The sequence below is a fragment of the Microtus ochrogaster genome, chromosome 16 (genome assembly GCF_000317375.1).
Source record: "Microtus ochrogaster isolate Prairie Vole_2 chromosome 16, MicOch1.0, whole genome shotgun sequence".
Classification (NCBI taxonomy): domain Eukaryota; kingdom Metazoa; phylum Chordata; class Mammalia; order Rodentia; family Cricetidae; genus Microtus; species Microtus ochrogaster.
In genome coordinates this window covers 35,499,305-35,524,045 of record NC_022018.1, presented here as the reverse complement: position 1 = coordinate 35,524,045, position 24,741 = coordinate 35,499,305, and the positions used below count along the sequence as shown (strand labels likewise).

The window sequence follows — 24,741 nt, the reverse complement described above, 5'->3', positions numbered from 1 at the left end:
TTTTTTTTTTTTTTTTTTTTTTTTTTTGAGACTGGATTTCTCTCTGTGTCACAGTTCTGGCCGTCCTGGCTGGCCTTGCACTGACTGAGATCCACCTGCCTCTACTTCCTAAGTGCTGGAACTAAAGGTGTGTGCCACCACCTCCCAGCCCTCCCACTACTGTTCTAGGATCAAGTCAGGTCATCAGGCTTGGCAGCAAGCAACTTTACACACCGAGCCATCTATATCCCCAGCCCTTATTCTGTATTGTGAAAGGATTTGGGGTAGGTGGGTGATTAATTGGCTGGTTTAGAGGAGCAGACCCTTGTATCTCAGGTTGAACCTGAACTCTGCTTTGACCTCATTCTCCCGCCTCTGGTCCCAAGCCCTGGCACTGTAGGAGGGCTCCCCCACTCCCAGTTAGGCCTTTTTAGGAGCCTAGTAATTTTGGATTGGATACGAGTCATTGTTGGATACTGGACATTTCTGTCAATATTCACAAACTTTGTTCTTAGACGCAGCCACTGGTTTCATCTTTGAGATCTTGCCTTATTAGGTGTGAGCAGAGCGATGTTATTGGAGGACTACTTTTCCTCCTGAAGGAGGTGACCCATGATTTATAAGGCACGTATTGACTTCCCGGTAGGAACAGGCCCAGTTTCTGTCCCCACAGAAGTCAACACCGCTGTGCATGCTGGCTTTTATTGCATCCTTGAGTTTTCCTGTATGTTCTCTGGACTCAACTCTTCTCCATTGAATCCACGAGAGGGACTCTCCATGGATCTCCAAGCGGGTTGGATGTCTTGCTCACTCTCCCTGTCCCTCCAGCCTCTAGGCCCTTCCTTCTGTAACTCTGTCCAGATTCTGGCTGTGTTGACACCCTTCACCCCTCCTTCAGCTCAATCATCTCAGCTCGAGAACTTGACTGGGTCCACCTGTGCTGCTCCTTCCTCTACTGCAACCTGGAAATCTCCAACCTCTAAATGCAGAAGTTGGAGGTCTGAGTATATGTGGAATAAAAGAGTGAGCAGACCCACCCACCATTTGTCTAAGTGTCGGATATCTTTGACACAGTGCCAGACCAGCAGAGGTTCCCATCTTTTGCCTGCCCTCCTTATTGGTGAAACCGATTCACTATATATCCCAATTGTCCTCAAACTCATTTAGTCCTCCCTAAAATAGATCTATCAGCCTCCAAGTAAGAAACTGTTTATGGTTTTTTGTTCGTAGTTACAAAATGGCTAAAGACATACGAAGGCTTTTTCTCACTGTTGTCTAGTGTTATGTCCCATGATTCAGGTGAATAGCTTAGCCTTGCTTTTCTTTTCAGTACACATGCATTACCAAGTCATCCTATACCGAAAAAGATGTTCGGATAAGCAATACAGAGTCCATTCCTAAAAATACAAATCCTGCTGGGTGTCTTGGTGCAGACCTTTCATCTCAGTCTATAGAGGCAGAAGTAAGCAGTTTTCCAGGTTGTGGGACAACCTGGCTTTTATATAGTGAGTTACTGGCTAGCCAAGGCTACACAGTGAAGCCCAGTATCAAAAACAGTTGCACACTGGGAGATGGCTCAGTGGGCAGAGCCCTTTTCCACAAATGTGGGGACCTTAGTTCAAATCCCCAGAACCCATGTAAAGCCTGACACAGTCGTGCAGATCTGTAGTCCCAGCTTTTTTAAGGCAAAATGGGAGGGAGAGACAGGATCTCCAGGGGTTGTGGGCCAGCTAGCCTGGTAAATGCAGTAACAAACAAGAAAGCCTGTCTCAAACAAAGTAGAAGGCAAGGACTAACCCAAGGTTGTCCTGTGACCTCCAAACACTCAGTGTGACACTCGTGGTGGCAGCCATGCCACGCGAACACATTCTTTGTACAATCACACAAAGAATTAAAAAGAAAAAAGTAAGTTACAAAAAGGAGTTTATCCCCGTAGTCTTGGAACTGGCCATGACCCAAATGCGGCCCCTTGCCTAGTTTATAAATAAAGTTTTATGGGGACACAGCCCAGCCCACTCTTTGATATCCTCTCTATGACTGCCCCAGAGCCTAGCGTACTCGTTTGCCCTTTGCAGAAAATGCTTTTCAACTCCTGTTTAATTTCACGGGTGTTGAAGCAAGATATACAAATCATAGGGCCAAAAGTCAGGACTCGGAAAGGAAAGAAGGATAAACTAAACTGAAGTGAGTAGAAGGTTCCAGAATACTTGCTGTGAGACCTTTGCATAGCAGGATCAGCCCAGACTCTATCACCACTCACCACTGAACATGGTTGACATGTTTTTGTTGAAACTTTAAAGTAGAAAGTTGGGTGTCCAAAGAGGACTTGTTCCCTTGTATGGACAGTATTTACATACTTAAGATTAGCGGTCATTTTAAGGAAACCACACATCGCAAATCAAATGAGGGCATTGGAAACCCTTTCTTAAGTTAGCGTAGCTGTGCAGTTCTATCTACCCTGTGTCTGGAAAAGGCTTGTCCCGTTTAGACTCGGAACAGAACAGAAGGCCGTGTGTATGCAGCATTCCATCCGGACCACTCTGCTGGAGAGACCCCTGGACGCAGAGACACAGAAGTTACTTATGGCAGCAAGTTGTCTATAAATTATTACAAATATTGCCTGCCCATCTGCCCTTATTTCATGTAAGCTACCTTAGGTTTAGTTGGTTTATTAGTCAGGTCCTTCTACTATTCCAGTAGGTATGGATACATAATTAACCTGATTTTGTTGTTCTAAATGTTTATTTATGAGTGAGTGTGAGAGAGAGAGGTCAGAAGATAGTGTCAGATCCCCTGGAACTGGAGTTACAGACTGTTGTTAGCTGCCATGCTGGCGCTGGGAACTGAACCCTAGTTCTCTACAAGAGCAAGAAGTACTCTTAACTTCTGGGAAATCGCGCTGGAGCCTGTTGTTTGTTTTATGTCAAGGTCTCACGTAGCCCAGGCTGGCCTCAAACTCAAGATCCTCTTGCCTCGGGGCTGGGATAACAGGCCTGTGACCCTGTCTTAGGGGCAGTATTGTGATGAAACACCATGACCAAACGTAAGTTGGGGAGGAAAGGTTAGTTTTGCTTATGAAGTTTCCATATCTCTGGTCATCACCAAAGGAAGTCAGGACAGGAACCTGGTGGCAGGAACTTTCACGGAGGCCATAGAAGGGTGCTGCTCACGGCCTTGCTTCTTCTGGCTTGCTCACCCTGCTTTCTTATGGAAGCCTAGGGATGACCACACCCCTAATGGACGAGTACTACCTCCCTCCCCCATCAGTCACTAATTAAGGATGTCCTACAGGCTTGCCTACCACCGGATCTTATAGACATTTTCTCAACTGAGGTTCCCTCTTCTCATACGACTTTAGCTTGAGTTGCATTGACATAAAAACCAGCCAGGATAACTAACTTCCATGCCTAGTGATTTTTGACTTTTAAGACCAACATCCTGTATACTAGAGCTTGCAAGAGGATGTTGTCACAGTTGTGTGAGCTCGTCTGCTAACAGACATGTCCAGTGTAGACTTTCTGATGAATGGGAATTGTATTTTTTATTTTTTTATTTTTATTTTTTTTTTTTTTTTGGTTTTTCAAGACAGGGTTTCTCTGTGGTTTTGGAGCCTGTCCTGGAACTAGCTCTTGTAGACCAGGCTGGTCTCGAACTCACAGAGATCCACCTGCCTCTGCCTCCCGAGTGCTGGGATTAAAGGCGTGCGCCACCATCACCCGGCGGGAATTGTATTTTTTAAGTTAATTTTGAGACTGTGCCTGGCTGTGGCCCCAGCTGGCCTAGATCTCCCATTCCCACAGGACTGGCCTCAGGTTGCCACCTCCTGTGGGGTTCTACATCTCAGCTACAGCTCTAGCTGTCAGGTTTCCTTGCTCCCACTTGTTCCCTTGGTTTTCATCTTCTCACCTACCCTGTGGATTATCTAATATCCTTTCGATAAATTCCTCTTTTGTTTCAATAAACCCGAGCTAGTTCTGCTCACAACGGAGTCAGCACCGTGGTTGTATTAATCGATTGTGTTCCTGGACCACGTCCGAACAGTAGTATGGAACATTAAATTGCATTTCTTAACAGGGATAAAGACATGTTTTTTACCCTGGTACTTGAGTTTGACTAAGGAGAGAATTCAATGCTGAGATACCTACAGCTAATCTGAGCCTCATTCTTTTCAGCTTTGCTATTATTTATTTGATCTTAAACTTTAGAAAAGTGTTAATTTCTATGTGTATAGCTGTTTTGCCTCTGTGTGTGTGTCTGTGAACCACCTGCATGCCTGATGTCCTTGGAGGCCAGAAAAGGGAACTGAATCTTCTAGAATTGTAATTATAGATGGTTGTAAGCTGTCCCGTGGGTGCTGGGAACTGAACCCAGGTCCTCTGCAAGAGCAGCAAGTGCTCTTAACTGTTGAGCCATCTCTCCAGCCTCATAACTTTGTTGTGTTTTTGGGTTTGTTTGTTTTTTTTTTTTTTTTTGCTGTTGCTGTTTTTTAAGCATGTATTTTGTGTTTGTGTGTGTGTGTGTCTGTGTGTGTGTCTGTGTGTGTGTGTGTATAGCACAACACGCATAAGGAAGTCAAAAGACAACTTTTAGGTACCGTGGACTTCCTCCTACTGCATACTGCGCTTTGTCCCTGCCTAGGTCAAGGGCTTAAATTCTTTCTATGTGTAGCTCTTTTGACTGAGAAGTTTTTATATGACCCCAGATTCATGAGTAAATATTTTAGGTAACAAACTAAATATTTACTGGTAATAAATTATTTTTAACATTTTCAAATCATATTTTCTAGGCATACAATTTTTCCACCTATTAGGGAGAGGCAAATTTGCATACTAATAAAACACATGTGCTTTTTTATTTTAAAGTGAACAATGAAATCGTGAGCTAGGAAAGCTCGGTGCTGGAGCACTTCTGTGGCCTGATCAGGCTCTGGGCTTAATCCCCAATATTTGGAGTTGGGGATGGGGTAGAAGGCTTAAGAAATTAAGTCTTGGCATAATACCACAGTAATTAGAGCCTATTCAACCCTTTTCACAGTCGGTTGATATTTTTTCTTTATAATCTTCAATGCTGAGAATACCACTTCACCTTAATGCATAGCTAAATGACAGAAATATGTGTAGGGCCATTTCAGAACTGATTGGAAATCCTGTCTTATTCCCAAGTATTTTATGAAACTAAAGTCAACAACTCAAGCAGCAGTTTTGGGTTTTCATTTTGTTTTTCAAATCAAGCATTCTAAAACGGTATACTCCAACGATACTCTAATTTGCTTCTCTTATATGCTAAGGAATGATGGTAGGGAAATACTAAAAAGTCTTTGTTTTCCGTAGTTAAACCGCAGTGTTTCTGTCAGCAGAAAGCTTTGTATAGTGGAAACTAGTAATTTGTAACCTACGATGATCTCAGATCTGAGCTGCGCTATTTCATGCAGTGTTCAGCCATGTTTTCTGGAGTGACGACATGTGCAGTACAAGCCGTGTGTTGTGTGTTCAGAAGCAAGGCTGCAGTCAGGTTGTATGGTCGAATTCTGTCAGACATGTAGGATCAATTCACATGTTTAATTTTCGGTTACGTTTTGATGGTGGCACGTTCAAAAAAGTTTTTATATGACTCCCATATTGAGTTGTTATGCAACCCCATGTCGGGTCACAACCTACAACTTAAGAAGCTAGTCCTGGCTAGTCTGGCTCCAGGGAAGCTAGAAACAGAGAGTGTTCTCAGCTGCTGTAGCAGATGGGACTACCTGTGATGCACACTGATAAAACAGCATTTTCTTAACGTAGGAGACAAGTTTGCAATACTAGGCAGATAAAATAATGTCTGCCTGAGGCTTTGCACAGTGAAGGAAGATTGCAGAACAACAGCCAGGCTGGGGACTGGGAAACAGCCCAGGGTGTGGACGGCAGATTGGGAACCGTGGGCAGAAAGAAGAGCGGGGTCTTGGTAGAATATCTAAGATGGAGCATTAGGGAAATGGAGGTATAGTGAAGTCAGGGAAGAACCGGACACACCAGCGATAACATACAAACTTTGTGGGAGCTTTTCCTAAGTTGAAAACGATCATCCACTTACCTCAGAGAGGGTACCATCCACGTCTGACCTGTGAACCACAGAGTTCACCTGCGGGTCCTTCCCTTCAGGACCATGGACTGCTTATAGGCAGCTAAACCACCAAAGAGGTCTCCCCAGCAATAATTACTGAAAGGAAACACAATCTCTGTGTTTAAATTTTGATAATCATGATGTACTTAAATGACCTATTTATCCAAGAATGTAGATTGTTTAAGGAGGGAGTGGTACACCATTGGAAGATGGTAACACTGAGTAACAAATGGCCAGATCAAGAAATGACTGCCTAAGCGTATTGCATAGGGACACCAGCAACAGTGATGGCTTTGGTTCTCCTGGGAAGGCAGCCACTGTGAATGCCCCGAAATGGTAGACTCTGGGACGTCTGTTTATGTTTAAATTATCTTAACTTGTTCTTAGCTATGTATGTATCAGGCCTAGAGAGATGGCTCAGCAATTAAGAACACTTGTTACTCATGCAGGGAAGTAACAAGTGGGTTTGATTCCTAGCATCCATTTGGAGGCTCACAATTTCTTGTAGCTCTGGTTCCAAGGGATCCTATCCTTTCTTCTGGCCTTTGTGAGCCGTGCATGCTCGCCGTGAACACTCATATGTGTAGACAAAACTCCCATACCATCTACTAAAAAAAAATTAATAATACTAATAGTGTGTAGGACTGGTAAAGAGGTGTCCCAATGGTTAAGAATGCATGCTTTTCTTAACCTGAGTTTGTTCCTCAGCACCCATGTGGGGTGGCTTACAACCACCTGTAACTCCAGCTCCAGGGACATCTGACGCCTCTGGCCTCCGAGGGCACCTGTGCTCAGATTCACATAACTGCCACACAAATACACAAACACAGACAACTTTATTTTTTAAGTAATATTTTTTAATTGTGTAGGAAGGTAGGTGGGTATTGGTTCATGACTAAATGGCTTCTAAGCATTGATGTCAGCTTGAGGTTGCTTTTCCTTTAGGCACATTCGTATATAATTGGATTCCCAAGTAAGTCCATACATAAAAGCTATAGTGGAGTTTACAAGCCCAGAGAAGGAAAATGGATGAGCTTGTGTATTAATTGTAATTCAAGTAAGAACTGCTGGTGGAGAAAATTGGACAGGAGTCCCATCCCATGTCCTGTCCCACGTTCCATCCCGTCCCATCCTCATCCTCGTCCCCTGCCAACTGTTTTCTACTTACTCCTTCCTAGGATAGTCTTGTTTCTTTAGGTTTCTCACCCACAAGCTCAAACAAGATGCTGTTCTGAACTTATCTCTTAGATAATGCACTGCAGGATTTCAGATGCAGTTCTTTTTGTTTGCTTGCATCCACTTTGACAACAGGGACCACTCGCCTTACTAGTCATGACCATGTAAGGCCTGGAATACTGAAGGTATCCTTGTATTTTGAACGTGAAATGTCCCTCACAGACTCGTGTGTTTGAACACTAGTTCCCTGGCTGGTGGCACTGATTTAAAATGTTATCGACACTTTAGGAACTGGAGGAAGTGAGTCACTGGAGACTGACCTTGAAGCTTTATAGCCAGTCCCCACTTTCTCTTGACCTCCTACTGCCGTGACAGACAATATCACTTCTTAAATTGTAAACCAGAATAAATCCTGTCCCCCTTAAAATGCTGCTTCTCAGGTATTCGTCAAAGCAACATGAAGTTACTTATACAGGCTCTTAATAAATGCTTAAATGGCCAGAAGAATAAGAGAGACTGAGTCAGTGCATAGTCACAACTAGAAACTAGGTTTTCTTAATTTCCACGCCCATGGGGCTCAGCAGTTGAGAGAGCACATTCCCTCCCTCAAATCCTTGGTTCAGTTCTCAGCACCCATATTGGATAGCTCACAACCACCTATTGCTCTAGTCCCAGGGGGTCCTCTGACTCCTGAAGGTACCCACATACTCATGGTATGTGTACAGACACCCAGGCGCACACACATATAAAATAAAATACAAGAAACAATTCTTTAAAAGAAAAAAATCCTCCTGCCTCAGTGTTGGGGCGAATTCCTCCCTTGAGTTATGTCACTGGCGCGTTTAATCTGGGCCTCGTTCCTTTTGTCTTGTTTCCCATTTCTTTTCCTTTTTCCTCTGTTCAGAATGCTTATCCAGACTTGGGCTTGGAGATGCTCTCATGTCTGCCGTTCTTTTCTTCTGCAGACTCAGTAACCGGCAGCTGTCACACTTGTTTTTACCTTAGTTTCCCCTGTAGTCAGGTTGTGTAGTGGATGCAGAGTTGTTTCCCCTCCCGCCGTGAAGCTGGGGTGCGCTTTCTGGTAGCATACTTCCTCTGTTTTAAACACATCACCTTGGGTGTTGACTTTCAGCAGTCAAAATGTTAAGCCAGCATATTTCATTTGTTTCGCCCCAAATGGAATGGATTTTGCTTTTCTTCTTATGCACGTAACCTCTACATACATTAGAATGCTTCTGAAACATGAAATGCTAAGATGAAAGTAAAATCACGGAGACTGGTCACTCCAAGATTAATACTTTCTGACACTATTTGGTATGTAGCCGGGCTAGGGTGGTACACTCCTTTAATCCCAGCACCTGGGAAGCAGAGGCAGGTGAATCTCTGTGAGTCTGAGACCAGCCTGGTCTACAGAGTGAGTTCCAGGACAGGATCCAAAGCTGCACAGTGAAACCTGTCTTCAAAAACCATTCAGTGTGGTATGTTTCCTTCTGTGGCTGATTTCTCTGCTTATATCCCACCCCAGTACAGCTTTACTATCTTTACTACACAAAGTTTACATATGCAGTGTATTTACTCCTTGCCTAACATCCCATTGTATGAATCGGTAGTAGCTCGTGCATTTTTTTCCCTTCAAGACTTTGTCATTTATGGTAGACATAACTGGGAAAATACAACTATTTGAGAAACTGCTGTTTGCTTGTTTTGAGATGGTGTCTCTTTTGATTTTTCGAGACAGGGTTTCGCTACGTAACACCTATGGTTGTCCTGGAACTAGCTCTATAGACCAGGCTGGCCTCGAACTCACAGAGATCTACCTATCTCATTAAGTAGCCCTGACTACCTTAGAACTCACTATGTAGATCAGGCTGGTCTCAAACTCACTGAGACCTCCTGAGTGCTGGAATCAAAAGACGTATGTCACCATGCCTTAAGTGCTGTGTTTATTACACAGATGCCAGAAAGAAATATCCATTCAGTTTATACTGTGGAATTGCTAGCTTGAATGTTATAAGTTTAATGTGTATGTGGATATGGCCCTTTGTAAAGTACAATAAAATGTTAAAAAAAATAAACATTGTCTTTGCTTCATTTTACTTCACCGAAATAAACACCATCAACATTTAATGTGGATTTTTTTTTTAATGATAGGCTCCTTCTCTGTAGTCCAGGCTAGCTGCATACTCATCCTCCTGCCTCCACCTCCTAGGTGCTACATTGCCATGGCTTTTCCCACACTTTTCTCCCCAGTGCATATATGGGGGATTTTTGTTCAAGGACCCTCCCCCCCCATACCCCATGTGATCATCTCGTTCTACAACTGTAATTTCTACATTATCTTTTTCTGAAAGGTTTTCCATGTGGTATGTGGTGGTTAACCTCCAGCCAGTGCACAGATACACTTATATACACAGACACATATCCCCTTGGGTTGGCAAAAAAAAAAGCTTTGTTATTTATCTTCCAAGGGCATTGGGGAATTGATCCCTTGTCTTAATCAGTGTAAACAAACAAATGAGTAAATGCAGTGATGGGTGTATCTTAAGCCTTGCCCTGGGAATCCTAAACTACTTAAGGCTTGAGCTTCTAAACTGAACATGTTCGTACATGCCTTTAATCCCAGTCATGCCAATCTCTGTAAGTTCGAGGCCTGGATAGTGAGTTCCAGGCTATATAGGGAGATCTTATCTAAAAAATAAAGCTTCTGGACTGTGCATTATTGTCATATAAAATTCTGTTGTGGCAGCCCCCACAAGTCAGTGAGGTTCATTTCATAGCAACAAAAAAGTCAAGGTCACTCAGAGTATGTGCAGACCACGTTCACTTGTTAGCTTGGTTCAGAAAGAGTGTTTAATACGTACTCCACAGAGCCATCATCAATATTTATGGAGAAATTATATTTAGATTTATTTACATAGAGCCTCTGAAAAGTTGTCCAAGTAACTTACCAGTACTTATTTTTAAGAAAGGGAACTGAGGATCAGGAGTGGGAGAAAAATCTTGATTTTTACATATAACTGTGATGTTTAAAGTTCATTATGCATTTCTTATGTAAAGAAGAGGCTTGTTTTCTCTTAAAGAATAAAGGAATACTCAAGTTTATAATGAAGGTAATATCAAGGGGCTGGAGCGATGGCTCTTCATGCTCTACCAGAGGAGTGGGTTTCCTAGCACCCACATTGTGTGGCTTACAACTCCTGTTACTCCAGCTCCAGGGCTTCAGTGCCCTCTTAGAGCCTCTAAGGGCACCTGCATACACATTTGTGTGCACATGCGTGCAAATCAATAAATGAATTATTTATAAAGAAAATATTTCTAGATTTTAAAAAATTATAAAAATTTATTTTTGCAGTTATTTATAAGTAAATAAGGCAGTGGGGAAATGGCCCAGGGTTAAGAATGCTTGCTCCTCTTGCAGAGGGCTGGAGGTTCCATTTCCAGCTCCGCTCTTGTAGATCCAATGTCCTCTTCTGGCTTCTGTAGACACCTACACACATGCACATAAGTAAATAACAACTAAAGTAGCACCGATTTACTATAAGTCTTCAAAGGTCTTTATGTGGTAGTTTTTCCAAGCTTCTCTTATAAGCCCTGGGCTCTTAAGAATGTTCCTAGGTCTTCTACATTAGGGTTTTCTCACATCAAATAGAAGGTCATAGCAACTGCCATACAAAGTGATCATGAAATGACATGGCATAGTCAGGTTCAAAGTATTAATAACATCAGTGTGTTGTAAGCACTCAGATTTTACTGACTTGCTTATACTAAGGTCTGTATCAGGACCCTTCTTGTCTTATGCGGTCCTGTTTCAGCTACCTTAAGTTAAAGGGCTCAGTCCCCAAGACATGTTACTTCCAATGCCAGCCCCAAGCCCCAAGTTGTTTTTACCTGTAGCATGAGGGCCTGCTTGTTGGGGTTTCTGTCCTGCCCTGTTCCCGCATTCATTAAGTTCCAAGGAAAATCACACAGAGAGATCTACATAAGTTATAAACTGATTGGCCCATTAGCTCAGGCTTCTTATTAACTTATATTAGCCCATTACTCTTGTCTATGCTAGCCACATGGCTTGGTACCTTTTTCAGCCGGGCAGGTCATATCTTCCTTCTTCAGTGGCTGGACAAGACTGCGGAGGAATGGGTTTCCTCCTTCCCAGAATTCTCCTGTTCTCATTGACTCACCTCTACTTCCTGTCTGGTTGTCCCACCTATACTTCCTGCCTGGCTACTGACCAATCAGTGTTTATTTAAAATATAATTGACAGAATACAGACAATTGTCCTGCGCGCATCATTTACCTGTGCTTCCAACTGAACCAATTGCCATGGGCATTTTACTTACCCCTACTGGCTGCTTGTGAAGGATATTCCAGAGGAAAGAGATGAAGAAGATGGGTGGAGTGAGGTTCACAGAAGGGATGGACCTATTGTACATCCTCTTCGTTACCTGTCTCCATGTTTTCTTACTCAGAACCTCCTAAACCCCACCTTTTGACTTTTTAATAGAAGCTTCATTATGTAGGTGTGATCGGTTCAATTATTGACCATTGACAAACCAGCTCAACCATCAGCCTCTTTCCCTGTCTGAAAATTGAAGTTGGTACTGAAATCTCTGTTATGCTCAGAGACTGTCAGTTCCCCCTAGGTCCATGTCTCGAATGTCGTTTCCAAGCTGGTGGGGGTGTTTGTTATGGGGCTGTGGAAACTTTAGGACCTAGGTAGAGGATGTAGGTCACTAGGGCAGGTCTTTAAAGGATATTCCTGTCCCTAGTCCTGGCCACTCCGCTTCCCCATTTGCTATGATGTTAGCATCCTCCACACTCCAAATGACATACACCCCACCACGCCTTCCCCCACTCCGCCGTGCCTTTCCCTCTGTGATGGACTGGAATTCCTGAAGCCATGAACTGAAATAAACCTTTCCTCCCTTGTTATTTCTGTCAAGTATTTTGTCACAGCAGCCCAAAAGGAATATAAGTCCCAACCCTTTGGTAACCACCATCGCCCAACTCATTAACACACCAATGACAGGTCACTAGATTTTTGGAGTTGTGTGTCAGGACACTGAATGAAAATGAAGGCCAAATACATCTTTCACACCACACTTTTCTCCAAGATGCTCACACCGTGAGCAAAGAAAAATGAGGACTGAAGAGACTTTCATCGGCGTGTTGGTGGAGGCAAAGCGCCTCTACTGTTTGTTTTACTAAGTATATATGATTGAATTTGCCACGTTCAGCATTTAAAACGATGCTTTATCATAGGTCAAAATTCTTAGCCTTTGCCCACGAGTCCAGTTACTATAGGCATGTTCAAAATCAGGGACTCATAGGAAGCATGTGGTGTGTGCAAGTCTAATTCATCCCTCCCGTTCATGAAATGAAAGGGATGGAATAATCCAACAGAAATACCTGTTTAAAAAAGTGTAAAACACCATATAGTGGTCACTTCCTATGTCCCATTGTGTCTTCAGGGATGGCAGTTATGGACTGACTTGGTGGGGATGGGATGATGGATGGAGCCGCTAATGGCCTCCCCTGTTGGCTCTGGGAAAGCTATTTTGGACGGCCTTTCTTCCATAGCTTGTTTGTGGTGGGGGTCTCCAAGCCTCATGATTAAGTCCCCTTAAGAGACTGAGGCATTGCAGGTCTTTTGCTCTCTCAGCCAGCATTTAGTAGACTATCAGATATTTAGAATTGGTTTACGTTGCTGATGCTTAGTAACCAGAGTCACACATGGAAACTAGTTCTGGTGACTGAAGATAGACTTCAGTCTCTTAGCAACAGCCCTCTGGGAATTTCCTGGCCTGTGACTTTGTGCTTCCTTAGGACTTTGCTTCAAAGCAAAACAGAATGGCCTAGGGCGATGAGGCAAAATTCGCCTGTACCTGGGCTGCTGGCCAGAGGGTAGATCTTGACTTAAGGAGAGCATAGATTTGGGGCTTAGGAGCTTTGGATCCCAAACTTCCAGCTTTGTCTTTGATTGACTTTGCCTTGGGAGGAGACAGTTGTCTGAACCCTTTGGATTACTTTTCACAAAGAGGACCAGAACACAGTAGCTTACTTTCAGGTAGTCTAACCTCAAAGTAAGACTTTTCTTTCTGTAACTGCTTCCCAGTAGCCACAAGAAGTCGTGCACACACATGTGGGCACACGCACACCTTTCTACCAGGACCCTGCGGCTGCGCACTGCATCCCAGTCTATCTTCACTGGTGCTTATAACAACACACTCGGGTTTCAGCCCAAGGTGCTTTCAATATACAGATTTTATTGACTAAAGCAACAACAACAAAAATCTGGAGAAGACCAACTACTGCTCCTGTTACATGAGCCAACTCAGTCTCTTTTCTTTCTATCCCTGTTTTCAAGTCTACAACATTTTGCCTGTAGTTCTAGGAAAATTCTTAAAAGTTGTCCCTTCCTCCCCCAGCTTTGGCCTTATGCCATGCAACCTGTTAGATGCTAGGTGGGGGAGGGGAGGGCAGGAGGCAGCGCAGCAACTAGGCAAGCCCAGGTGTATTTAAACCTACTCAGGCTCTGAGAGGAGAAGGCTGGTTGTCCAGAGATAGAATGTTGGCCAAGAAAACCAAAATCCACAGAACATGCATGGATTGAACAGGAGAGTTGGGAGCAGGAAAGGAGGTCAGGAAAGCTGAATTGTCCTTCCTGGACCATTTGATGAATGCTTAGCTTAACCCTGTCCAATAGAAAGATAATAGGCACACGTGCAAACTGCAGAATACTCTATAAAGCCAAAGTATTTTTTAACATAATCGGTATCAAAATTAGTGAGATGTTGGGCTGGGGGAGATAGCTTGATTGGGAATAAAGCTTGTCGGGCCTGTGACTATCTGAGTGTATTGTGATACCAGCCCTGGGGAGATGGAGACTGGTGGATTCGTGGAGCTGGCCGGCTGGACTAACCAATCTACACATTCCAGACCAATAAAAGAATCTATCTTAGCCGGGCGGTGGTGGCACATGCCTTTAATCCCAGCACTCAGGAGGCAGAGGCAGGAGGATCTTTGTGAGTTCGAGGCCAGCCTGGTCTACAAGAGCTAGTTACAGAGAAACCCTGTCTCGAAAAAGCAATATATATATCTTTAAAAAAAACCAATATGGGCAGTACCTGAGGAAAACACCCACGGTTGTCCTCTGGCTTCAATACCTACAACTCAAGACTATTTTACTTTTTTATATATTTAAAATCCAATGTGTATTTTAGACTTGTAAAGAGTGTAAATTGGGATAACCTGGTGGCCAGTAGCAAGCCAGATAACCATCATCCTCTGTCTGGTCCATTACCTGTTTCCTGTATCATAGCTTGCAGTTGGGTTGTTGTTGTTGCTGTGTTGTTGTTTAACTCTGGGGTCCTGTCATCCAGATCCCAAATAAATACACAGGGATTTATTCTTACTTAGGAATACCCAGCCTTAGCTTGGTTTGTTTCGAGCCAGCTTTTTCTAACTTAAATTATCCCATTTCTCTTTAACTATGCTTTGCCTCTGGGCTTTTTACCTTTATTCTTTCTTTCCTTCTTACTCCGTGGGTGGCAGTGTGACTGGGCCCTGGCATCTTCTCCTCCTTTTCTCGCTCCTTGGTTCTCCCTCCCTCCCCCCCCAGCCTAGTTTTCACCTTGTATTTATTCTTTCTGCATGGCAGCCACACCTATCCTTTCTCTTTTCTAGCTATTGGCCATTCAGCTCTTTATTAGACCAATCAGGTATTTTAGACAGGCAAAGTAACACAGCTTCCCAGAGTAAAACAAATGCAGCATAAAGGAATGCAACCTATCTTTGCATCATTAAACAAGTATTCCACAGCATAAACGAATATAACACATCTTAAACTAATATTCCACAACAATAAGTAGTTGATAAGAGATCTGAAGTTGCAGATCTCATTTGAAGAAGCTACCCTAAAGGGAGTTTAGTACGCTTTGTCCTGCTGGGTGTCTGGTTGGAGACACCTTGCTTTAAACACCCACCATAATCATAGAGTACTTCTCAACACCTAGTCTTCTGTCTTATCTTCTGACTCTGCATCCTGAGGAGGAAGAGATTTTTATCCATCTTGCTTACCGAGGTTTCCACCTACGGTTCCCAGCGTGCAGAAGATGTTAGATGGATGTTGAGTGAAGTTTGAAAAATAAGATAAAAATGTGTGGGACAGCTTCTCGCTTGCCAGATTTAATGATAAGCCAGAGGACGTGCTATTGGTTGTAGCTCCTGATGGTGTATTTGTAACGTTTATTTTTCTGATGAAGGGCCATTTGTAGCCTGTAGCTAGTCACGTTGCTCTAACTCACGCGTTTGACGAATGTATATAGAAAGAGTGATTGAAAACCTACAGACCCGGGCTCTTCGCCAACCTCCAGGATGCGATGATAAATGACAAGTGTCTGTCTTGCAGGAAATGAGAGGTGGATAAGTGACCAATAACTGTTAGGGTGTAAGTAAACAGTGTCCGAGGAGCACAGAAAAGGGTATCCAACCAAGTCAGATTGGGAGCTACCCACGAATGGCAACTTACGTTCCATAATGCATGAGTTGTTCTTAGCAACCAGCCCCTGGGCCCAGAACGTAAGTTGAGTCAGTAAATAAACGATTAAGCCATAGCTGAGGAGTCACTTTGTTTGCCCATCCAAGTGTGGGGATGCGAACACCGCCGGGGAAGGGAGTTTGTGTGGCGGGTTGGCCTTCTGAGTAAGACCCCAACTGTGGGGCATGACAAGCCCCAGGGTGGGATAGAGGCCGAGAAGGAGGGCACAAACAGCACCGGTGACAGCTCTCTCACTTTCTGATTACAGGCAAAGCGAAGGCTGGAGCTGGGTGAGAGTGGCCATCAGTACCTCTCAGATGGTCTGAAAACTCCCAAGGGCAAAGGAAGAGCCGCACTGCGGAGTCCTGATAGTCCCAAAAGTAAGGGTGCTTTTATCTGTTTCCCTGTGCTCCTTGGTGTGGGACTCCCAACTTGCGAAGCTTGTGGCTGGAAGGATGCCAAGGCGTGAATAATTTTGGCATGTTTCTTTATTTCTTCCTGTGCCTATCCAAAAAAAAAAAAAAAATTATACAATGTCTCCTGGCACTTGGCAAATGGTGATAGTCACTCCGGTACCTGGATGCGTTTATTTGCATTTTGAACTAGTCATATTTAACTTTCATAATCCCTTTCATGGATATAACTTAAGAGAGCAAGAAGGGTGGAGACGAATGTGGTGGGGGTAAGTGATGTCCCTGCCAACCTCATTCTCTGCTCACCACACAGTAGCTTAGGAACTGGGGCAGTGTGGTTAGTAGAGTCCTTTCCTAGCATATGAGGCCTGGGGTCAATCCCGAGCACCACGGAAACTGAGTGTGGGAGCACACACCCATACTCCCAGCATCTGGGAACCTAGAGCGGGGAAGGTTCAAGGGTGTCCTCAACTCCACGAGTTCAAGGCCAGCTTAGGATACACAACACCTTGTCTTAGGAAGGGAAAAAAGGAGCAGAAGTCGTTTACCCAATAAATCACAGCTGATTTCTGCCTCCCTGGACTCTGTCACCATGTCATTAGAGAGAGAAACTAATACAGTGTAAATGGCCAAGTATTTCCTAGTTCCTCATTTAATGCAAAAGCTAAGTTAGACTCTTCTTTCCCTATAGATTCACAAGTACGTATCCCCAGACTGTCTGGGTGTAAGGGCTGAACCTGAGCTCCTGTAGGAGAGTGGCACGATGCTAAATAGCAGCATTTTGTTTAAGAGGGGTGACAGCTTGAACTTTTTGAGGTGTTCTTTATCCAAATAAGACTTGTTCTGCAAGATGAACTAACAAGTGATACCACACCGGTACCTGAGCAGCCAGGGAGCTCAGGTCTGTTTGTTTTGGACAAAGTGGTCGCTCGGGCTTCTTAAGTGAGATTCCCCGAGGCCGCGTCACCTTTTCATCATTCAGCAGATACTTGTGAGCACCTATGTGTGAGGTATCTCATTACCCAGAAAATAGGGGAAGGGAAAGTAGACACTACTGACGGAGACCAAGGAAATGTTATTGCCCGACATAGGAAGTCTGTAATGTCTCTTCCTTTCCTGATAAAGCCATGTCATAGCTTTTGTAACTCACCCCAGACAACAGCAGCTTTGCTTCAGATACTAATCCGGCTGCCTTGGGAAAGAGGGCTTGCTTAGCTGCGAAGAAACCCTTCATTTCTTTACCTTTCCCCCTATCCCCCACCCGTTCGGTTTTTGTTTTTCTTTAAGCTCCAAAATCTCCCTCAGAAAAAACGCGGTATGATACGTCACTCGGTCTGCTCACCAAGAAGTTCATTCAGCTCCTGAGCCAGTCGCCTGATGGGGTCCTGGATCTGAACAAGGCAGCAGAGGTGCTCAAAGTGCAGAAGAGGAGGATTTACGACATCACCAACGTGCTGGAAGGCATCCACCTCATTAAGAAGAAGTCGAAGAACAACGTCCAGTGGATGTGAGTAGGGGTCCCCTTCTCCCAGGCACCAACTCTTCAGGGGGCGTTTGTGACTGCCTCAGTTTCTCCTAATTTCAGTTCCCACGTTCAGACCCATACATCTCCCCCTTTTCCCTCCCTCCCTTCTTCCCATGTAGAAAGTCAGGGCTGAGGATGGAGCTCAGTTAGTAGAATGCTTGTCTAGAAGGATGACGCCCAGGGTTCAACCCCCAGCTCCATATGAACTAAGTGTTCAACACCAGCAACCAGAAGTTCAAGATCATCTTCCAGTATGTAGGGAGTTCAAGGCCAGCCCAGGATACGTGAAACCCTATCTCAAACAACAAGAAAAAAAAAAACAAGACAAAAAAAAAACCTGTGTTTTAGCATAGAAGTATCTTATATAGATACTGCTGGGTCTGTATGTGATTAGCAAAATCCCAAGGATTGGGGAATTCAGTAGACCTCTGCAGTTGTAAATTGGGAAGGAAGCTCTTCACCCATCACACTTAGTTTGTGCGTATGTGTGTGATCTGTTGATGCGCGTGCATGTCTCCTATATTGTATTTTGGTCATGTGTGGATGAATATGAACGAACACGGTCTTGAAACAGATTCATTTCTGGTTCTAATAGATTAACACACTTCCTCTGTCAGTGAGGGCAAGACTTCAGTGTCTGATTCTTGATAATGTCATTTGTGAGTCCTGGACAGAGCCAGGCATTTTATAAGTACAGCATTGAGCTATGAAATCATATTAAAAGGATCAAAACTGTTTGAGTACTATTTTAAATATATATATAATTTGACAAGGTGACTCAGCCAGTAAAAGGTTGCCTCGAAATCCTGACAACCTAGATTCGATCCCTGAAACAAACATGCATTAAGGCAGGAGAGAACCAACTCTAAAGAGTTGTTCCCTGGCCTCCATACTCCCAACATAGTATGGTGTGTCCACATCCTTGCAATAAATGAAGAAAACAAAAACCTGCCTAAATACAGTCAAGGGCTGAGGTGGTAACTCTGCGGTAGATTACTTGCGTTAAAAAAAAAGGCCCTGTGTTGAAAAAAACTGAGTGGATTTCTAACGTGTGTGGGGGGGGTATGCATGTGTGTGCGTGCGTGCGTGCGTGTGCGTGTGTGTGTGTGTGTGTGTGTGTGTGTGCGCGTGCGCATGTGCGCGCGCTGGGAACTGCAGACTCACTTTGACCTATGCCTTAGAGAACCTTGTGGACGGCTGATCTTTGTTCTTGCAGATGCCTGACACACCTGTCTCTTTTGCCCCTGGGGATGCCTGGATTAGGTGGTGGTGGTGGTGGGAACCAGGTGGCTGCTTTTTTGCCCTCAGAATTTGAGACTACTGAACAAACAGGCTTTTTTTTTTTACCCCCCCTTGGGAAAAGGACCCTGAGAATGACTGTTTTCACCTGGTTTCTTGGTGTGTGGAAGTGCACGGCTGTGCAGATGTATTTTTGAAGCTCTGCTCAGCCCTTGGCTGACAAACAGCGTGGCCTTCGGTGACAAGGGGGAGGGGAGTCCTTGACCCCAGTGGTTCCGCCCCCCACACCCTTCAGCTCCGGTAAAGCGCCCTAAAGCATCTCTGTGTGTGTTCTAGGGGCTGCAGTCTGTCTGAGGATGGGGGCATGCTGGCCCAGTGTCAAGGCCTGTCCAAAGAAGTGACCGAGCTCAGTCAGGAAGAGAAGAAATTAGATGAACTGATCCAAAGCTGCACCCTGGACCTCAAACTGCTGACCGAGGATTCAGAGAATCAAAGATATCCTTTCTGCCGCTGGTGGTTAGGCCCTTTCATACTGTTTCGAGAGCCGACAGACGGGCTTGGTCTCCGGGGAGATGGGTGTTACTATGGCATCATGCAAACAACCATTGTGTGTGTGTCTGCCTGTCTGCCTGTCTGTCTGTCTGTCTGTCTGTGTCCACTTAGCTTTACCACAGAAGACAGCATTTTTAATAAAGTAACTTTGGACTGTACGGTATCATTATCGGTGTTGAAAGCCAGGTGAGAACTGTTTTAAAGCATTTATTCATGTGTGGCTGAACATATAGATACACTCACATTGTAAGAACACGCTATTACAATAAAGCGGAAGGTGTCAGTATTAATATTAATGGCAACATTAGGCAGGTTTGTCTTCGCCTTCCCAGATTTTTGGTGGGTGTTAGCTGACACTGTTGGGGTTCTGGCTTTCTATTTTCTTTTCGTCAGACATTGTAGCGATTGGAATTTACTGAATCTGTCAGATTGGGCTACCGTTGAGACTAGAAAAGTATACTGTAGCTGCGTGTGATGGAACTGCCTATGATCCTGACAGCGGAGAAACTGAATCCTGAGTTCACAGCTACCCTGGCTACAATAGCAAGGCCCTGTCTCCAGAAAAACATAACAGAAAAAGAGAGATTACACTTTGTGATACCTGCATTTGAAACACAAGGGCAGAATTATGAGGAGTTCAAAGCCAACGTGAGCACCATAGCCAAAGTTAGTCAGGGGTACATGAAATCCTGTCTCAAATGAAACAGAAAGATCAAGAATCCAAGACTGTCCATGCCTGCCTAGGGAGTTTGAGGCCTGCCTGGTCTGCATGAGCTCTTATCTTTTATGAACAAAAGAACAAGATAGCATATGGCTTTAATGCCAGCATTTGGGAGGCAAAGGCAGGTGGAGTTCAGCCCGGTCCTGCCTACATAATGGGTTCCAGACCAGCTAAAACTACGTAGTATATCCTGTCTACTTTGTCTCAAAGAATTAAATAAATAAAATTATAAGAATGGAAAGAGCCTGGCGTGGTGGTGCCCTCTAGTAATCCCGGCGCTCAGGAGGCAGGCAGTCAGGTCATTGTGAGTTTGAGGCCAGCCTAGTCTGCATAGCAAGTTCCAGGCCAGCCAGGGCTGCAATTGAAGGCTGCCTTTACATGAATAAATGAATGGGGTGACTCGGTAGGTAACGATGCTTGCTTCTAAGCGTAAAGATCTGAGTTTGAGCCCTGGGACCCACGTGGTAGAGAGAGCTAACTCCTGCACATTGTCCTGACCTCAGAACTGCACTGTCACGTGCACTGTGGCACACATACCCACCCATTCACATGCTACTTAATACTTAAGATTAAATAAATACTTAAGAGAAATTTTGTAAAAGAAATCAATAGTAGGGCTATTTAATTCACTGTTTAATTAGAATTTCATCGTGGGAAAGCTGTGACTGACAGCTGTCCTGAATATGTGGTTTATAGCATTCTCTCCTATTGACTTTCTCTGGGGCCTTTGTTCAAAAAAAAAAAAAAAATCTCCTTGTGGGAAAACAAGAAATGGATTTGGAGGGGGAGAACCACATCACAAGCACTTTTAAGTTTGTAAGATTAGCAAATATATTTATGAAATTTCCCTCAGCCCTCTCTTCAGTTCCCAGTCTGGTACAGCTTGTTCAGAGATGTGTTGAAATCTTCCTTCCTACAGCTTGTTGAATAATTGTGGGTGAGTTTTATTTTTGTAAGCTCTTGTTACATAGCCTTTTGATGGTGGGCTCAAGGTTAAAAACCTGGTTATCTGTAATCTAGTATTCTCAACAAAAACCAGGACCATCCAATATTCCCCAAAAGCCCCCTTTGGCTTCTTTGGTAGGCTAAGTGGTGACCTGAAGTGGGGCACCATACTTAATTCCGTCTTAACTGCTAAGATTTGGAGAAGACAATCTGTAGTACAGGCAAGTGCATGCGTGTGTGTGTGTGTGTGTGTGTGTGTGTGTGTGTGTGTGTGTGTGTTCATTCGTTTATATTTTTTTAAATATTTATTTATTTAATATACACAATATTCTGCCTGCATGTATCCCTGTGGGCCAGAAGAGGGCACCAGATCTCATTACAGATGGTTGTGAGCCACCATGTGGTTGCTGGGAATTGAACTCAGGACCTCTGGAAGAGCAGCCAGTGCTCCTATCCTCTGAGCCATCTTGCCAGCCCCATTCGTTTATATTTTAAAAGATGAATAAGGGCACACACCTTTAAATTCAGCACTCTGGGAGACAGAGGAACACAGATCTCTTGAGTTTGAGGCTAGCCAAGGTTATACAATTGAGACCCCATGTTTCAGAAAACAAAACAAAAATAAATATAAAAGTTCTAACTTCCACAGACATCCTTCATACACGTGCACATACCCATATACAGACAGATACAAGGCTTTATTTAAAAAGAAAATAAAATTAAGCTCCCTAAAAGGCTAATAAGATATCACTCAGTGGATAAAAGTACTCGCTACACAAGCCTGGTTGATGAATTGAATCTGATCTGTGGAACCCATGGTGGAAGGAGAGGACCTGACTCAGACGTCATCAGCTGACTACCACCCTTGCCATGATGCAGGCACATGCACACGTGCACGCACACACACACACACACACACACACACACACACACACTAATAATAATAAATTTTTTAAAAGTGTTATATGTGTTCTCCATGTCCATTATTAAGAGAAAGCCTTGAGCCTGTTGTCCCTGCTGCTAAATGTCTCTCTCTAGCTGCGTTCGTGTGCATTTATGTGTGTGCTTTTGTTCCATAGTAAGTACCATGCTTTTTCATGCTCTCCTTTTAGCCTTGGCTTTAGTACTTGGTACTTGGACGTAACTACCGAGCAAGAGTCATGAAATGTTCCCTTATTCTCTTTCTCTAAGTCCTTGTATCTCCAATTCATTCGGCTGCAGAACACCTGGTAGCCGCTCACCTCCTTGGGAGCCTGAAGTGTTCATGGTGTTAATAATAACAAGGGTAATTTCTCTAACAGATATGAGGATGCGCTGCTGTCTAGGCAATATGTAATCACCCCAGCGCAGGTGCGCTTGAGTAAACACCGCTGTCTGCCTGTGCGGTAGACTCTGTTCTTCTGCTGTTTAGTCATTCATTCAGTGGCTGCTGTCACTTGCTAATAGCAAGCAGAAGTAGCTGTTGTCTCAAAAATTTTTGATTAGTAAATCGTGCTCTCCCGCCCTACCCTCAAAATTAGGACCATCTATCAATCAGTTTGATTGACGGGGCACTTCACTGGAATTTATAGAATGCTAGTATACAAGATCGGCAAAATAAAGCATAGATTTTTTTTATTATTATTATTGAGACCATCAACCAGAAGAGCCATGGGGGAGCCCATTATTTGACAATCCAAAAGGGAAGACATATCTATTCTTTTAAGTCATAAAATGATGGATAATTTTTCCGTGTGTCTGTTTTGTCTTTTTATTTATTTATTTATTTATTTATTTATTTATTACTTTTTATTCTTTGTGGATTCCACATCTTGCATCCCAATGCCATTCATCTCCCCTTCACTTCTGCCCTCTGTCCTTGCAACCTCCCCCCCCCCAAAAAGAAATAAAATTTAAAAGTAAAAACAAAACAAACTAACTAAAATGTTGGCATGGAAGCTGTAGTGTGGCCCAGTGTGTCTCTCCTTTCGTCCATGCATCTTTACTTGTGTTTATTGCAATGAGTCATTGGTCTGGTTTAAGGCCTCCGGCTTCTGCTACACCCTCGATACACTGGGGCTCCTTGGATATCTTATTGTTGCCTTGTGTCGTGGAGAGCCTGTAGCTTTGGATCTGCAGGTCTAAGTCCCTTCCCATACTCCAGAAGTGTATTGATGAGGTGGATGATGGGGTGGACTATCAGTTGTCCTGGGTTGGGGCATGGGTGGTAACTGGGTTGGTCAGCCTGCCAGGTTTTCCTCATCATCACCACCCAGGTGATGCTCTCCAGTACTGCCTTGGCCAGCTCACCCAGTGTAGCAGACAGCAAGGAGCCAGGCTAGTCCTGCTCTTGCACCCTCTGGTCCAGTTCATCCACACTCACACCACCAGGGCCAGTTCTACTGTTTTGCCCAGGCGAGATGCAGGGCCCGCTGTCCGGATTGATTGGTGAGCGATAAGCCTAGCTCTTCCGTTCTCATGTCCCCAAGCTTGGCTCTCCTGCCTGTTGCAGATGGCAAGGGGTGAGGGAGAGGACACATTTACCTTACCCTTATCATCCCATGGTGTACCAGGGAGAGGGCAGCAGCTCTGTTTGGTGATTTGTATAATGGCTATATCTGTACAATGAGATGGAAAATGTCCTTAACACTTCTTACGTTAGCTTATGTTACATATCAAGATATTCGAAAAATTAGTGGCCTTAAAGACCAAACTGTTATAGTTGTGAAAGCCCCTCCAGAAACAAGACTTGAAGTGCCTGACTCAATAGAGGTAAGGAGACAGCGGCGTGGTCCATCTGCAGAACACATTCCAGAGTACCTGAGCTTGAAGAATCCCTGGCTCATGGTTCAAGTCTGCTCATCCCAAGTACTGGATAGTTCTTTCCCATTTATTTTGACTAACCCAGAGTTTAAAAAAGGTCCAGCAGTTTTCCTGTTTATTAAATGCTCAAGATGTCTGGTTTCAATTCAGAAGGGCATTCTGGTCACAGCAGTCTTTGATGCTCTGCCTCTCTTCAGCGTTTCTTCTTCACAATTTATTATCTGGTGGTTCTGATCAAATTGAACCACTTAAGAAATGTTATGTTGATTACCTTGTGTACGGACAGTTTCCACCATGAATAGAGCGCTCCGGGGGCTTTAGAAGTGACTCTGTGACTTAGCACATTTTTTAAGAATTCTTAAAAATCGTTTGTAGTATGTTTACTTTGAGAAAATTAAACGGGACCTTGGCATAATCAGTAGACAAGAACAGTGTAAGAAAGTAGAGTGGCATTTTTGTAATTGCTCTCAGGTGTTCTTTGATAAAATCAGCCTAGACTGTAATTATAAGATAAAGGAACTGTGGTAAAAAGAAAATACCTGGAATATTAAAAAATAATACCTAAAATGTTAAATTTACAAGGTAAACTTCTTCCCTTAAGAAATTAAAATGTTGCCGGGCGGTGGTGGCGCACGCCTTTAATCCCAGCACTCGGGAGGCAGAGGCAGGCGGATCTCTATGAGTTCGAGACCAGCCTGGTCTACAGAGCTAGTTCCAGGACAGGCTCCAAAGTCACAGAGAAACCCTGTCT

General features: G+C 43.9%; 1 protein-coding gene across 2 annotated transcripts in view; it reads left to right on the top strand.

Moving 5' to 3' along the window:
* Positions 1-24,741, top strand: part of E2f3 (E2F transcription factor 3) — an 82,706-nt gene that overhangs the window by 51,848 nt on the left and 6,117 nt on the right. The window contains exons 2-5 of one of the 2 annotated variants that reach the window (XM_026783135.1): positions 16,062-16,173; positions 17,512-17,713; positions 19,307-19,465; positions 23,825-23,939. In XM_026783135.1, coding sequence (XP_026638936.1) covers positions 16,062-16,173; positions 17,512-17,713; positions 19,307-19,465; positions 23,825-23,939 — 588 coding nt within the window. Of the gene's footprint in view, positions 1-16,061; positions 16,174-17,493; positions 17,714-19,306; positions 19,466-23,824; positions 23,940-24,741 lie in introns of both variants that reach the window. The other variant, XM_026783134.1, reaches the window with a different exon arrangement.